The 13,677-nt window shown below is 37.3% G+C and overlaps 1 protein-coding gene across 1 annotated transcript in view; it reads right to left on the bottom strand.

Annotated features, from left to right (window-relative positions):
* LOC124544796 (protein still life, isoforms C/SIF type 2-like) overlaps nt 1–13,677 on the bottom strand; it is a 600,560-nt gene that overhangs the window by 110,291 nt on the left and 476,592 nt on the right. The window contains exon 6 of the mRNA XM_047123478.1: nt 1,811–1,981. Within this exon, the coding sequence (XP_046979434.1) occupies nt 1,811–1,981 (171 nt within the window). The remainder of the gene's footprint in view (nt 1–1,810; nt 1,982–13,677) is intronic.

A 13,677-nucleotide genomic window follows, 5' to 3' on the forward strand; every position in this document is an offset into this window, starting at 1 on the left:
AACTGATGTACCTCCTGGGTTTCCAGTTTGAATGCCCTCCTTTTTATCTGTTGACTGAAGTTTTGATGGAGTGGTAAAGAAACTTCATAAAACTTCAGAAATATTGAATCCAAACACATACCAAGAAGGTAATGCACAAATGGGTGAAGAAAGATTTTGGTGAAAGATTTGGAAATATCTGATTACATTAAACTATGCAAAAATTTGAAACCTGTAAATGGGGTCAATGATCTGAAAATGATTCATCAGAAGAAATTCATGATAGGCAAATGGGTAACTGATGTGAAATCCAAAACACACTTCAAACTGCTTTCTGCCATTAGGCAGATGTGGATACACTTTCATAAAAGTATCAAATAGATTCAAAGTGCTCTCTCTGAAGAACAGGAAATGGAGCATATTAATGTTTTTATTTCTGCTTCTGGTGTTAAAGTGTTTTACCTAATTTAAAAAAGTGAATTTTCAAAAAATGTTATTGAAAACTCATCAAAATGCAATATGTCCAAAACAGTTAACATGAAAAGGCATATCATCCACTTAAAACACAACAAACCACATTTAATCAGAACACTCCTCACATCTTGACAGCAAATCAAAAAATTACACATTTTTATCAGTAGCCCTGCAGATGTATTTTGTATAAATTTCAAAAAAAATAATAAAATTATTTTTGCTGTACAGGTTTTTCATTTGTCAGAAAAATTTAACTTTCTGTGAGGTTGTGTGTTTTGGAAAGTTACTCATCATACAACAATAATGGAAATTCTTGGATGAAACAATGCATAGAATGAGAGAAAGGCAAACCACTCACAGCAAACTGATGTGTGGAGCGTAGTAACACACAACAGGTAACACTGTTCGCTCTAGTTTTCAAAGTCTTGCTCTTTTTCTAGTTATGTGAAATGTGTTTTATTCATCTCATAATACACACAATTTCAGAACATTTGTCTGATGTACAGGAGATGTGTCAACGTTACAATTTGCTTATTTGAAATTTCGTCACACTCAGATTACCAGAAAAGGAACAAGAGCTTGAAAGACAGTGTGAATAGTGTTTGTTGCTGTGTGATTGTATGCTCCACTCATCAGTCCACAAAAGGTGAGTGGTAGCCTTTCCCTAATCTATGTAACCATAAATTTACAAATAATGGAAGATCCAGGATTGAATAATGACAATCTTATGAAGTACTACTTTGCTTCTCACCATGTAGCGGAAATGTTGAGTCGCAGACAGGCACAACAAAAAGACTGTCAAATAAGTAAGGTTTCAGCCAAAAAGGCCTTCACGTGTGTGTGAGTTGCTTTTATGTGAGTGAGCATGTGAATGTTGTCTGGTTCGGATGAAGGCCTTTTTTGGCCAAAAGCTTAGCTGTTTGACAGTCATTTTGTTGTGCCTGTCTGCAACCCAAGATTTCCACTACATGGCAAATGGCAATCTATCCTTTTCGTAATATTGTCAATATCCATAAAATATGTATCCTGACGTTGAAAAGATGTCAAACTATTTAAAAGCATGAACTTTTTAGCTGTCAATTATTTTATCTTGTTAACAGTAACCAAAATGATTACTTTTATTTGCATGAGAGCAGATCAAAAGCCAATTCACTATTGGCAATGCCAATGATAATATTACTCACATGCCTTATTCTGGTAATCAGTTACAACACTAGTAACATATAGCACCATATAATATCTATTTAAACTATAACCAAAGAAAACTTCAATATTTCTTCACAAGGACACTATGTTTAACTTTAAAAACATCTTGTATGTTCTAAAAACATGTGTTATGAACTTGTACTTAACATACATATGTCTCTATAAGATCCGTCCGATGAGGAACGAAATAATTGTGGTCTTCCATGTCTCGTCTTTTCTTGACCCGTACAAAATGTTCCATCGGGTTTAAATTCTTCCGACCGCATGCACTTGCCAGAAATTCCTCGACAGACATTGCATCCCTCAGGTAGATATGAGCAGTCTGTCAAAAGAGAAGGAGTGAATAGATTAACTTAAAACATTCAATAGATATTTCATTTATCATACAGTAAACACTGGTTTGTTGAAAATGAGGAATAATTCAACAATTAAGCTTATTACATGACTACTGCATTTCAAATGTTACAATTAAGTATTTATTGAAGAAAAAGTTTCTGCTTCAGTCACAATATTACACAAGAGGACGTTTAGTAACTGTTTCATCTGTACCACAGATACCAGACACACTTTTGTGGCATTCAGTGAAAGCAGTAGTCAAATACTTTTTATATGAAAAGTCTTTAGCAGGTTAAGTACGCTTTATAACTTCTGCTAACACAGTAAATATTACTATGAAACACATACAGTTTTAGCACAGTCAAACTGCCATTTATCTTCTGTGAAAGGGGATAAACATAGGAGATGAATCACATGGATTTCAAATTAAATAATTATACAACACACAGAACACTGAGTGAGCAAGCATAGGAAAATTATATACGAGGGCGATCCACAAAGTACATTATGTTTTGGAATTAAAAATAAATTAAGTATTGGAATTTTTTTTATTATATACAGATGAAAGCCACACTTCAATACTACTTTTCTACATAGTTGCCATTTAAATTAAGGCACTTATCGTAGGGATGGACGAGCTTGGAAATTCCTTCGTCGTAAAAATTCGGCCGCCTGCGCCTTCAACCACGTGGTTACCTCTTCGTGAAGCTGTGCGTCATCATCAAAACGCTGCATAGCCAACCACTTCTTCATTGCTGAGAATAAGTGGAAGTCGCTCGGTGCCAGGTTGGGACTGTACGGCGGATGAGGAAACAACTCCCACTTAAAAGATTCGAGAACTTCACGAGTGGCATTTGCCGTGTGGGCCCGGACGTTGTCGTGAATCAGCAAGATCTTTGAGCCCAATTTTCCCCTGCGCTTGTTTTGTATTGCTCTTCTGAGGTTGTGCAGAGTTTGGCAATACCTTTGAGAGTTTATTGTAGTGCCTCTTTCCAGGAAATCCACAAAAATCGTATTTCTACCGGGTTACTGATTAACCACGTGGTTGAAGGCGCAGGCGGCTGAATTTTATGACGAAGGAATTTCCAAGCTCGTCCATCACTACGATAAGTGCCTTAATTTAAATGGCAACTATGTAGAAAAGTAGTATTTAAGTGTGGCTTTCATCTGCATATAATAAAAAAAATTTCCAATACTTAATTTATGAAATGGACTGTCAATGAAGAAACACACCACAAAACGCATCCCGCAACTACCCTTCCGAACTGGTACAGAAGCAAATAACCAGAGCCACTTCCTCATCCCCTCAAACCCAGAATCCCCCACAGAAGAACCACAAAAGTGCCCCACTTGTGACAGGATACTTTCCGGGACTGGACCAGACTCTGAATGTGGCTCTCCTGCCCTGAAATGAGATCCATCCTTCATGAAATCCTCCCCACTCCACCAAGAGTGTCTTTCTGCCATCCACCTAACCTTCGTGACCTGTTAGTTCATCCCTATGAAATCCCCAAACCACCTTCCCTACCCTCTGGCTCCTATCCTTGTAACCGCCCCCGGTGTAAAACCTGTCCCATGCACCCTCCCACCACCACCTACTCCAGTCCTGTAACCCGGAAGGTGTACACGATCAAAGGCAGAGCCACATGTGAAAGCACCCACGTGATTTACCAACTGACCTGCCTACACTGTGATGCATTCCATATGGGAATGACCAGCAACAAACTGTCCATTCACACGAATGGACACAGGCAGACAGTGTTTGTTGGTAATGAGGATCACCCTGTGGCTAAACATGCCTTGGTGCATGGCCAGCACATCTTGGCACAGTGTTACACCATCCGGGTTATCTGGATACTTCCCACCAACACCAACCTATCCGAACTCCAGAGATGGGAACTTGCTCTTCAATATATCCTCTCTTCCCGTTACCCACCAGGCCTCAATCTCCGCTAATTTCAAGTTGTCGCCACTCACACCTCACCTGTCATTCAACATCATCTTTGCCTCTGCACTTCCGCCTCGACTGACATCTCTGCCCAAACTCTTTGTCTTTAAATATGTCTGCTTGTGTCTGTATGTGTGTGGGTGGATATATGTGTGTGTGTGTGTGTGTGTGTGTGTGTGTGTGTGTGTGTGTGTGTGTGTGCGCGCGCGAGTGTACACCCGTCCTTTTTTCCCCCAAAGGTATGTCTTTCCGCTCCCGGGATTGGAATGACTCCTTACCCTCTCCCTTAAAACCCAAATCCTTTCGTCTTTCCCTCTCCTAACCTCTTTCCTGACGAAGCAACCGTTGGTTGCGAAAGCTAGAATTTTGTGTGTATGTATGTGTCTGTTTGTGTTTCTATCGACCTGCCAGTGCTTTCGTATGGTAAGTCACATCATCTTTGTTTAATAGAGGGAAACATTCCACATGGGAAAAATATATCTAAAAACAAAGATGATGTGACTTACCAAACGAAAGCGCTGGCACGTCGATAGACACACAAACAAACACAAACATACACACAAAATTCAAGTTTTCGCAACAAACTGTTGCCTCATCAGGAAAGAGGGAAGGAGAGGGAAAGACGAAAGGAAGTGTGTTTTAAGGGAGAGGGTAAGGAGTCATTCCAATCCCGGGAGCGGAAAGACCTACCTTAGGGGGAAAAACGGACGGGTATACACTCGCACACACACACACACACATCCATCCACACATACACAGACACAAGCAGACATATTTAAAGAGTGGGAGTTGTTGCTTGCTTCATATATCAATCTAATATAGGAGCACGAATTTCTACTAACTTCTACCTCTCAACATTTCTGAATTTTTTATGAACCAAAAGTGTAACTATTGTTGCTTTCTCATAACACTAGAATGACAGGAGAAGTTAATTTTCTGCAGCTGTATACAAAGTGAGAGGACAGACTTATCTGACAGACAAGATATAGTACTGCCTGAGTAAAAATAAGAAAATAAGACAGCAGGAAATGTGTAGGGAACAGAAAGCTAAATAATAATAACTAGAATGGAACATATGCGAGAAACAAAAGAGCTTTATAAAGGAAAGAAACCTAATATGGTGAAGATAACTGACAGGGAAAGTTGTCAAACAAATAAATAATTTAAAATTAAACTAAATAAAAAAGAAACAGACAGAGTAGTCAGATGGATTTTAAGACAAAATATTGTTAAAAAATATTCTAGGCCTATAGTGGGCAGTATTTTCAATGACGTGATGGTCCAGAACAGCTCCTGGAAAAGCTTGATAGTGAATTTTATGGTGGCAATCATAAGCTACTACGAACAGCATAGTGAACACATTATTGTGGCCAAGATAGACTTGAAGCCCATGCCTACTACAGTAGTACAAGTTTATATGCCAATTAGCTCTGCAGATGACGAAGAAATTGATGAAATGTATGATGAGATAAAAGACATTATTCAGATGGTGAAGGGAGATTAAAATTTAATAGTGATGGGTGACTGGACTTCTATAGTGGGGAAAGGGAGAGAAGGAAATGTAGTAAATGAATATGGATTGGAGGTAAGAAATGAAAGACGATACAGCCTGGTAGGATTTTGTACAGAGCATAACTTAATCATAGCTAAAACTTGGTTCAAGAATCACGAAAGAAGGTTGTATACATGGAAGAAGCCTGGAGATAAGAGAAGGATCAGATAGATTATATAATAGCAAGCCAGAGATTTAGGAACCATGTTTTAAATTGCAAGACATTTCCAGGGGCAGATGTGGACTCTGACCACAATCTATTGATTATAAACTGTAGATTAAAACTGAAGAAACTGCAAAAAGGTGGGAATTTAAGGAGATGCGACCTGGATAAACTGACTAAACCAGAGGTTGTACAGAGTTTCAGGGAGAGCATAAGGGAACAATTGACAGGAATGTGGTAAAGAAATACAGTAGAAGAAGAATGGGTAGCTCTGAGGGATGAAATAGTGAAGGCAGCAGACGATCAAGTAGGTAAAATGACGAGGGCTTGTAGAAATCCTTGGGTAACAGGAGAAATATTGAATTTAATTGATGAAAGGAGAAAATATAAAAATGCAGTAAATGAAGCAGGCAAAAAGGAATACAAACGTCTCAAAAATGAGATCGACAGGAAGTGCAAAATGGCTAAGCAGGGATGGCTAGAGGACAAACGTAAGGATGTAGAGGATTATCTCACTAGTGGTAAGATAGATACAGCCTACAGGAAAATTAAAGAGACCTTCAGAGAAAAGAGAACCACTTGTATGAATATCAAAAGCTCAGATGGAAACCCAGTTCTAAGCAAAGAAGGGAAAGCAGAAAGGTGGAAAGAGTACATAAAGGGTCTATACAAGGGCGATGTTCTTGAGGACAATATTATGGAAATGGAAGAGAATGTAGATGAAGACGAAATGGGAGATATGATACTGCGTGAAGAGTTTGACAGAGCACTGAAAGACCTGAGTCGAAACAAGGCCCCGGGAGTAGACAACATTCCATTAGAATTACTGACAGCCTTGGGAGAGCCAGTCCTGACAAAACTCTACCATCTGATGAGCAAGATGTATGAGACAGGCAAAATGCACTCAGACTTCAAGAAGAATATAATAATTCCAATCCCAAAGAAAGCAGGTGTTGACAGATGTGAAAATTACTGAACTATCAGTTTAATAAGTCACAGCTGCAAAATACTAACGCGAATTCTTTACAGACGAATGGAAAAACTGGTAGAAGTCAACCTCGGGGAAGATCAGTTTGGATTACATAGAAATATTGGAACGTGTGAGGCAATACTGACCCTACGACTTATCTTAGAAAATAGATTAAGGAAAGGCAAACCTACATTTCTAGCATTTGTAGACTTAGAGAAAGCTTTTGACAATGTTGACTGGAATATTCCCTTTCAAATTCTGAAGGTGGCAGGGTTAAAATATAGAGAGCAAAAGGCTATTTACAATTTGTACAGAAACCAGATGGCAGTTATAAGAGTCGAGGGACATGAAAGGGCAGCAGTGGTTGGGAAGGGAGTGAGACAGGTTTGTAGCCTCTCCCAAAAGTTATTCAATCTGTATATTGAGCAAGCAGTAAAGGAAAAAAAAAAAAAAAAAAAAAAAAAATTCAGAGTTGGTATTAAAATCCATGGAGAAGAAATAAAAACTTTGAGGTCTGCCGAAGACATTGCAATTCTGGGCTTGGAAGAGCAGTTGAACGGAAAGGAGGATATAAGATGAACATCAACAAAAGCAAAACGAGGATAATGGAATGTAGTTGAATTAAGTCGGGTGATGCTGAGGGAATTAAATTAGGAAATGAACACTTGAATAGTAAAGTAGTTTTGCTATTTGGGCAGCAAAATAACTGGTGATGGTCGAAGTAGAGAGGATATAAAATGTAGACTGGCAATGACAAGGAAAGCATTTCTGAAGAAGAGAAATTTGTTAACATCGAGTATAGATTTAAGTGTCAGGAACTCATTTCTGAAAGTATTTGTATGGAGTGTAGCCATGTGTGGAAGTGAAACATGGATCGGTTGGTAGGACATGTTCTGAGGCATCAAGGGATCACCAATTTAGGATTGGAGGGCAGCACAGAGGTAAAAAATCGTAGAGGGAGACCAAGAGATGAATACACTTAGCAGATTCAGAAGGATGTTGGTTGAGGTAGGCACTGGGAGATGAAGAAGCTTCCACAGGATACAGTAGGATGGAGAGCTACATCAAACCAGTCTCGGGACTGTAACCACAACAACAACATCAAGTCTTCTCACTTCCACAGTACAGATCACGTTAAGTGCTCTGCATTTTGTTCTGCTTACTTCTCAACTGCTGATTTGTTTATGTATCCATCCTGCCACACTTATAAAAATCTTAGTACACTGCTTGTTGTGAAGAAAACATAGTGATAAATTTTATCTAAATCGCTACCACTTTGGATGCTGTATTTATACAGGGTGAGTCACTAACTATTGTCACCAAGAATATCTCCAAAAGTATGATAGGAGCTGAAAAGTTTCTGACTCAAATTTGCATGAGACAACAGGGGCCATAATATGATGTTGGTTTTTTGTTGCTAGGTGGGATCGCTTCAGAGATATGAAGGTCAGCTTGTTTTTTTTTTTTTTTTCTTTTTAATGGATGCTGTAGTTTGGTACTTGTTTTCTGATAGCAGCTATTGAGACAAATCCAATGATGTGTAACAGTAAGGACTTTGAAGGTCACTGAAGGTCACAAAGATGGCATGAATGTCCATTTATAGAAGGTGTTCAAAGTGATGACCATTGCTATCACGGATTGTGTGGCACTTATCCAAGCACATGCTCTGCAATTCTCTCTTGCATATCTTCAGGTGTAGTTGGAATGTCTTTTATGAATCCCCACAAGAAAAAAACCAGAGGCGTCAAGTCTGGCAAACAATCTGGCCACGACACATCTCCTCCATATCCAATCCAATGATTTGAGAACTGTCTCTGCAACTCATTTCTAGCCATCAGTGAAAAATGTGCCAGAATCCTATCGTGTTGATGCAACATTCTGTTCCTTGTGCCTAAAGGTATTTCTTCCAATAACAGACCTAATGTTTCTTGCAGGAATGTGGTGTGCTTCCTACCACTAAGATTTCCTTCTACAAAATAGGGGCCTATAATTCTGTCCTCCAGAATCCCACACCATAAATTCACCGACCATGGTTTTTGGTGTGCAACTTGCCGCATCCAACATGGGTTTTCAGTTGCCCAATAATACATGTTACGCAAATTAACATTTCCATGGATCATGACTGTAGCTTTGTCAGTAAATAAAATCAATTTAATAAATGTTTTATCTCTCTGAATCTGAAGTTGAGCCCATTAGCATAATTCAATGCGACACATACAATCTGTACCAGTTAATTGTTGGTGGAGATTGATATGGTAAGGATGATATTTATGGCAATGCAGAACACAAACAACACTACTCAGGCTCATATCAGATTCCCTTGCAATTTGATGTTAACTAACACAAGGATATCGAACCACAGTGCAAGAGTACCAATTTCCATTTCCTCGCTAGTAACTTTCCTTTGCTGGATATGTTTCCAATGCATTAAAGATCCAGTTGTTCTCAGTTTATCATACACATATTTAAATGTATGACATGTAGGCTGAGTATGTGGAGGAGATAACTTTCAGCATATAAGCCTCTAGCTCTCATTGAATTTCGTTGGCATTCTCCATAAATGAGAAGCATATTGACTTATTCTTTGAAGGAATACATCATTCACATTCGCTTGATTCGATGACATTAGTATTACCGTTTCTGTTAGTGTTGTAGTGAAACCATCGAATGGTGTTTACATGTCAATGGTATGTCAGATGGGTATGCTGTATTTGGCAAATATTTACTATTTGCACAAAATACGAGAGAGAATTGTCAGAGCATGTGCTTTGATAAGTGCAAATGTGATAAGGAATACCTCTCAATCCATGATAAGAAGATTGCAGCTCTGTACTGATAGCAATGGTCATCATTTCAAACACCTTCTGTAAATGGACATTCATGCTACCTTTGTGACCTTTATTGACCTTCAAAGACCTTACTGTTACACATCATTGGATTCATCTCGATAGCTGCTATCAGAAAACAAGTACCAAACTATAACATCCCATTTAGAAAAAACTGACCTTCAGATCTTTGAAGCGATCCCACTTAGCAACAAAAAACCAATGTCATATTATGGCCCCCGTTGTCTCATGCAGATTTGGCTCAGAAACTTTTCAGCTCCTATCATACTTTTGGAGACATTCTTAGTGGCAATAGTTGGTGACTCACCCTGTATAAACTTTTCTTGTCAAGTGGTCTAGCTGTTTTTGAACATTTCCTTAGCCAGTTATCTGTCAAGTATAATTTTCTCTATGCCTTCACTGATGGTTAATTCTTTAAAGGGAAGCACTAGGCAGGAATCTACAGCACAAATTTAGTAACTATCTATCTTTGCACATCCACAAACCATGATTTTTTTCCCATTATTCCCAAAATGTCAGATGGAATGAGAGTTTCCTTCTGCCCTGCTCTTATTGCCAAATTTCTGTGAACTTCAAGTAGCTTACACTTCACTTCATACAGGTTTCTCAGCACAGTCATGAAATTTTCTCTCTATCTTGGTCTGCTCAAAGGATGAGATGGTGTGAAAACTGTCAGCCACAGTAAACATACACACTGATAACACTACATTAAACTCCAACTTTTGTATATGATGGTGTGCTTGTTTGTACCTTTTGACAATTCATATGATGATATAATGACACCATTCATGACAAGATCATTGGAGTCAAGTCACAAGCTCATATCAGGGAAGGATGTGGAATGTAGTTGGTCATCTCCTTTTCAAAGGAACCATTTTGGCACCTGCCGTAAGTGATTTAAGGGAAACCTCAAAATCTATAAATATAGACGGCCAGGCAAGAAATTGAAGTCTGATCTTCTGATCTTCCCAAATGTGTCTCCAGTGTCTTAACTACTGTATTATATTGGTTGGTGCGGTGGTGTATATATGTTTTGAAAAGGCTTTCAAAGATCATAAACATTCTCAGAAAGTGAGCAAAAACAAATGTATTATCCATATACATTAAGGATGGCACCCATCAATCAGTGCTACAGACATATGGTCCACATATTCATATTCTCAATGCCATGTATGAGAATGAGAAACATTTTTGTTTTATTTTAAATTACCTATCATAGAACAGGATTACACCAACTACCAAACCTAAACACCACCCCAACCCACTATTAAGTCACTGATACCTCATTTATTATAAAAATGGCTGCTCCTTTGAGCCCTTGTATGAATTTATGAAAAACATGGCTGTTGACTGTCACATTTCTATGAGCACCAGGGAAATCTCTGAGGATAAACAGCTAATGTTGAACAGTCTCTAGAGTAGTGGACTCCTGTTATTTGCTGAACATCTTGTTGAAGTAAAACACACAAAAGTCATTGGCCTTAACAGAGTCGAGTATCTGAAGTGACAGATTCATGCAAAAACTTAGCAGTCTGCAGGAAGGTAATCATAGTTGCATCATTGTGACAGCAAAAAAAACAAAGATATTTTCACTTGTGTAAGCTAGCATTAAAAATAAACAGAACTGTTATGGCATGCTTAGTTCATGGAACAAATAATGATAGCATCATCTGCTAGAGTATAGATGTAGATGTTGAAATAGATGCAGATATTTCTTCAGTAAGGGCCAGTACTAAAAGAGCACAAATCAGAAATGCATATTCTCAAGCTCAGTGACCTGTTTATTTAAATTATACATGCATACACAACACATGCTAGTTGAACGTGTTTTAAAAAATTAGATATGTACATAAGCATGGAAATATCTGACAGGCAAATTATTCTGCAAACAACATTTTTTTACTGGCTATTGGATGATATAGCACGTGGGTCGAGTGAGCCTCAGGAACACTACTGTCTGTGAAGACTGAAATTTATGTTTTATTATTCTCTGTGTTGCATGTACACTTAAGTGATACAGATTCTGCCAGGGTAGGTGGATCGACAGCTGGGGCCTACTTGTACATTGCAAATTTGAAGAATGGGAGTAATTTTCATGTTCATGTAAATACAGTTTTTCTGACTCCTGCTTTCCCTGAAAAGGGACGTTAACAGAACAGTATTCTAACTTATCAGACAAATAAATCTGAAAAATATGTCATGTTTATACATCTCAGTGTCAAAGTAAAGCGATGGATATAGCGAAATATGAAAATAACGACACTCCAATTAACAATAGCATTTCACTGCTTAGATTTTGTAAGGTTCTCTCTAAATATTTAGAGCTGACTGGATACTGTCGTGTTGTATCTGTCTAGAATCAGCAAAATAATCAAGCAATATGAGAAAAATAGTGTTAAATTACATTAATTTACTAGATTCAGGACTAATGAAAAAATTGCTCAGGTTTGTACTTACATGACATGAGCATGAAACGAAAGAACTATGTGATAAACATCAGTGAGTTATTGTAAAATTGTTATCATCAGAGTACTGTGAAGTGTTAATATTTCATGCCATTGCTGCCTACTTGAGTTTACAAAGTGCGTGTTCTGGCTATTTAACTGTGACAGAAATCTAAAGACCTCTAACAACAATAAATGTAGTTTAGAAATATTATAAGTGTTGCTTGAAAATAATTTCAGTAAGTATTAACATGGTCTCAATTAACTTTATTGACCTGGTTATTTAAGTCAATCAAAAATTGACATGTAAACATGGACATAAGATGTGTAAACTGTAAAAACATTATATTACTATCAAAATGAAAAATTTATAGGTGGTAATATTATTTCACAGTTGTAAAATCAGAAGACAGAGTCAAAAGTAAAAATTTACACCATTTTAAAATAAGACAGTCAAGGAATGGAAACAAAAGTTTGCAAACTGTTTTGTTGTGGTTTCTCCATTCGGAAGAAAGATAAAAGGAATGGTGGGAAAAGTTACTCTGAGTACCATAATAAATAACTCCGAGTACTTTGAGTATTTCTCTCTATTCTACTCTGAACTCTTAAATACGTCAGTCTGTGGTTTTTTTTTTTTTTTTTTTTTTTTTTTTTTTCCATAGTCAAACTAAAGAAGAAAAATCTAGGCTCAAACAAACTGGTGCTATATTCTGTTCTTGCTATTTCCACAATCCCACAATAAATATGATTTCAAATGCAATAATGACAAAACCTGATGTAAATGAAAAGCCAAGTGAAAAAGGGATGCTGATATAACAAAAATGAAAAATATTTTCTCAGCTGAAGATTACTGTCACAGATATTGGAAACTAATAACAAAATATAAAGTAACATATGGCAAAAATAATAGTAAGCACATCTGGTAAATAGATAATCAAGACAATAACACATTATGGGAAGATTATGGTTACTTTATTTGCAACCAAATTTCAATTTTTCTTACTAAATAAGTATGCAAAAACAGCTCTAAATGTTATGGTGTAAACTAGGCAGTTATTTCAGTGATGGTAATGAGAAATGTTTACAGTGGTTGCATTCACTGTTTCACTCTTCACTACCAACCAAAAAATACAAATGTACTAAAATATTTTTTTTCTCATGAGCAACAGCTGTAAAGTAATACCTCAGTTGATATACCTGTCATTAAGAAGTAATTGGTATAAACATGCATGCATCTTGTTTACCTTTTGAGACCACAGTACCAAACCAGCACAAATATTAAGATTTTGACAAATAGTGTGTTTGTAGAACAATGTTGAACACTCAGGGCTATCTGCACAGTTTTCCTCTGCCTCTTGGTTCCAGAGTATGGAATCATCAGAAATGTGGAAAACATTTCACAAACTGAATTTATTAACATATGTGTTTACAAGCAGAGGTCTAGTGCAGAAACTGACAATGCTATTGTTGAATGTCATTCTTTATTTGTTGTTCTGTATTTCAAGGATTGTAGTACAAAAATTAGTGAAGCAGATATAATTACACAAATGATTTAAGTACAGCAGTTTATCTTACTGGCAACTGTGAACAAAGGAGGATAAGCTAACTCCTCACATTCCCTTTAGCTCACTTTGCTTGCTTTCTCTACTATCTCCTTCACATCTACAAAAGCAGTCACGAAAAAATGTGCATGTATAACACACAAACTGCTATGTCTTTAATTTCTTCATTTGTATGGCCATATTGTCCGCAGTTGCTT

This window comes from Schistocerca americana, chromosome 8, assembly GCF_021461395.2.
Source record: "Schistocerca americana isolate TAMUIC-IGC-003095 chromosome 8, iqSchAmer2.1, whole genome shotgun sequence".
NCBI lineage: Eukaryota > Metazoa > Arthropoda > Insecta > Orthoptera > Acrididae > Schistocerca > Schistocerca americana.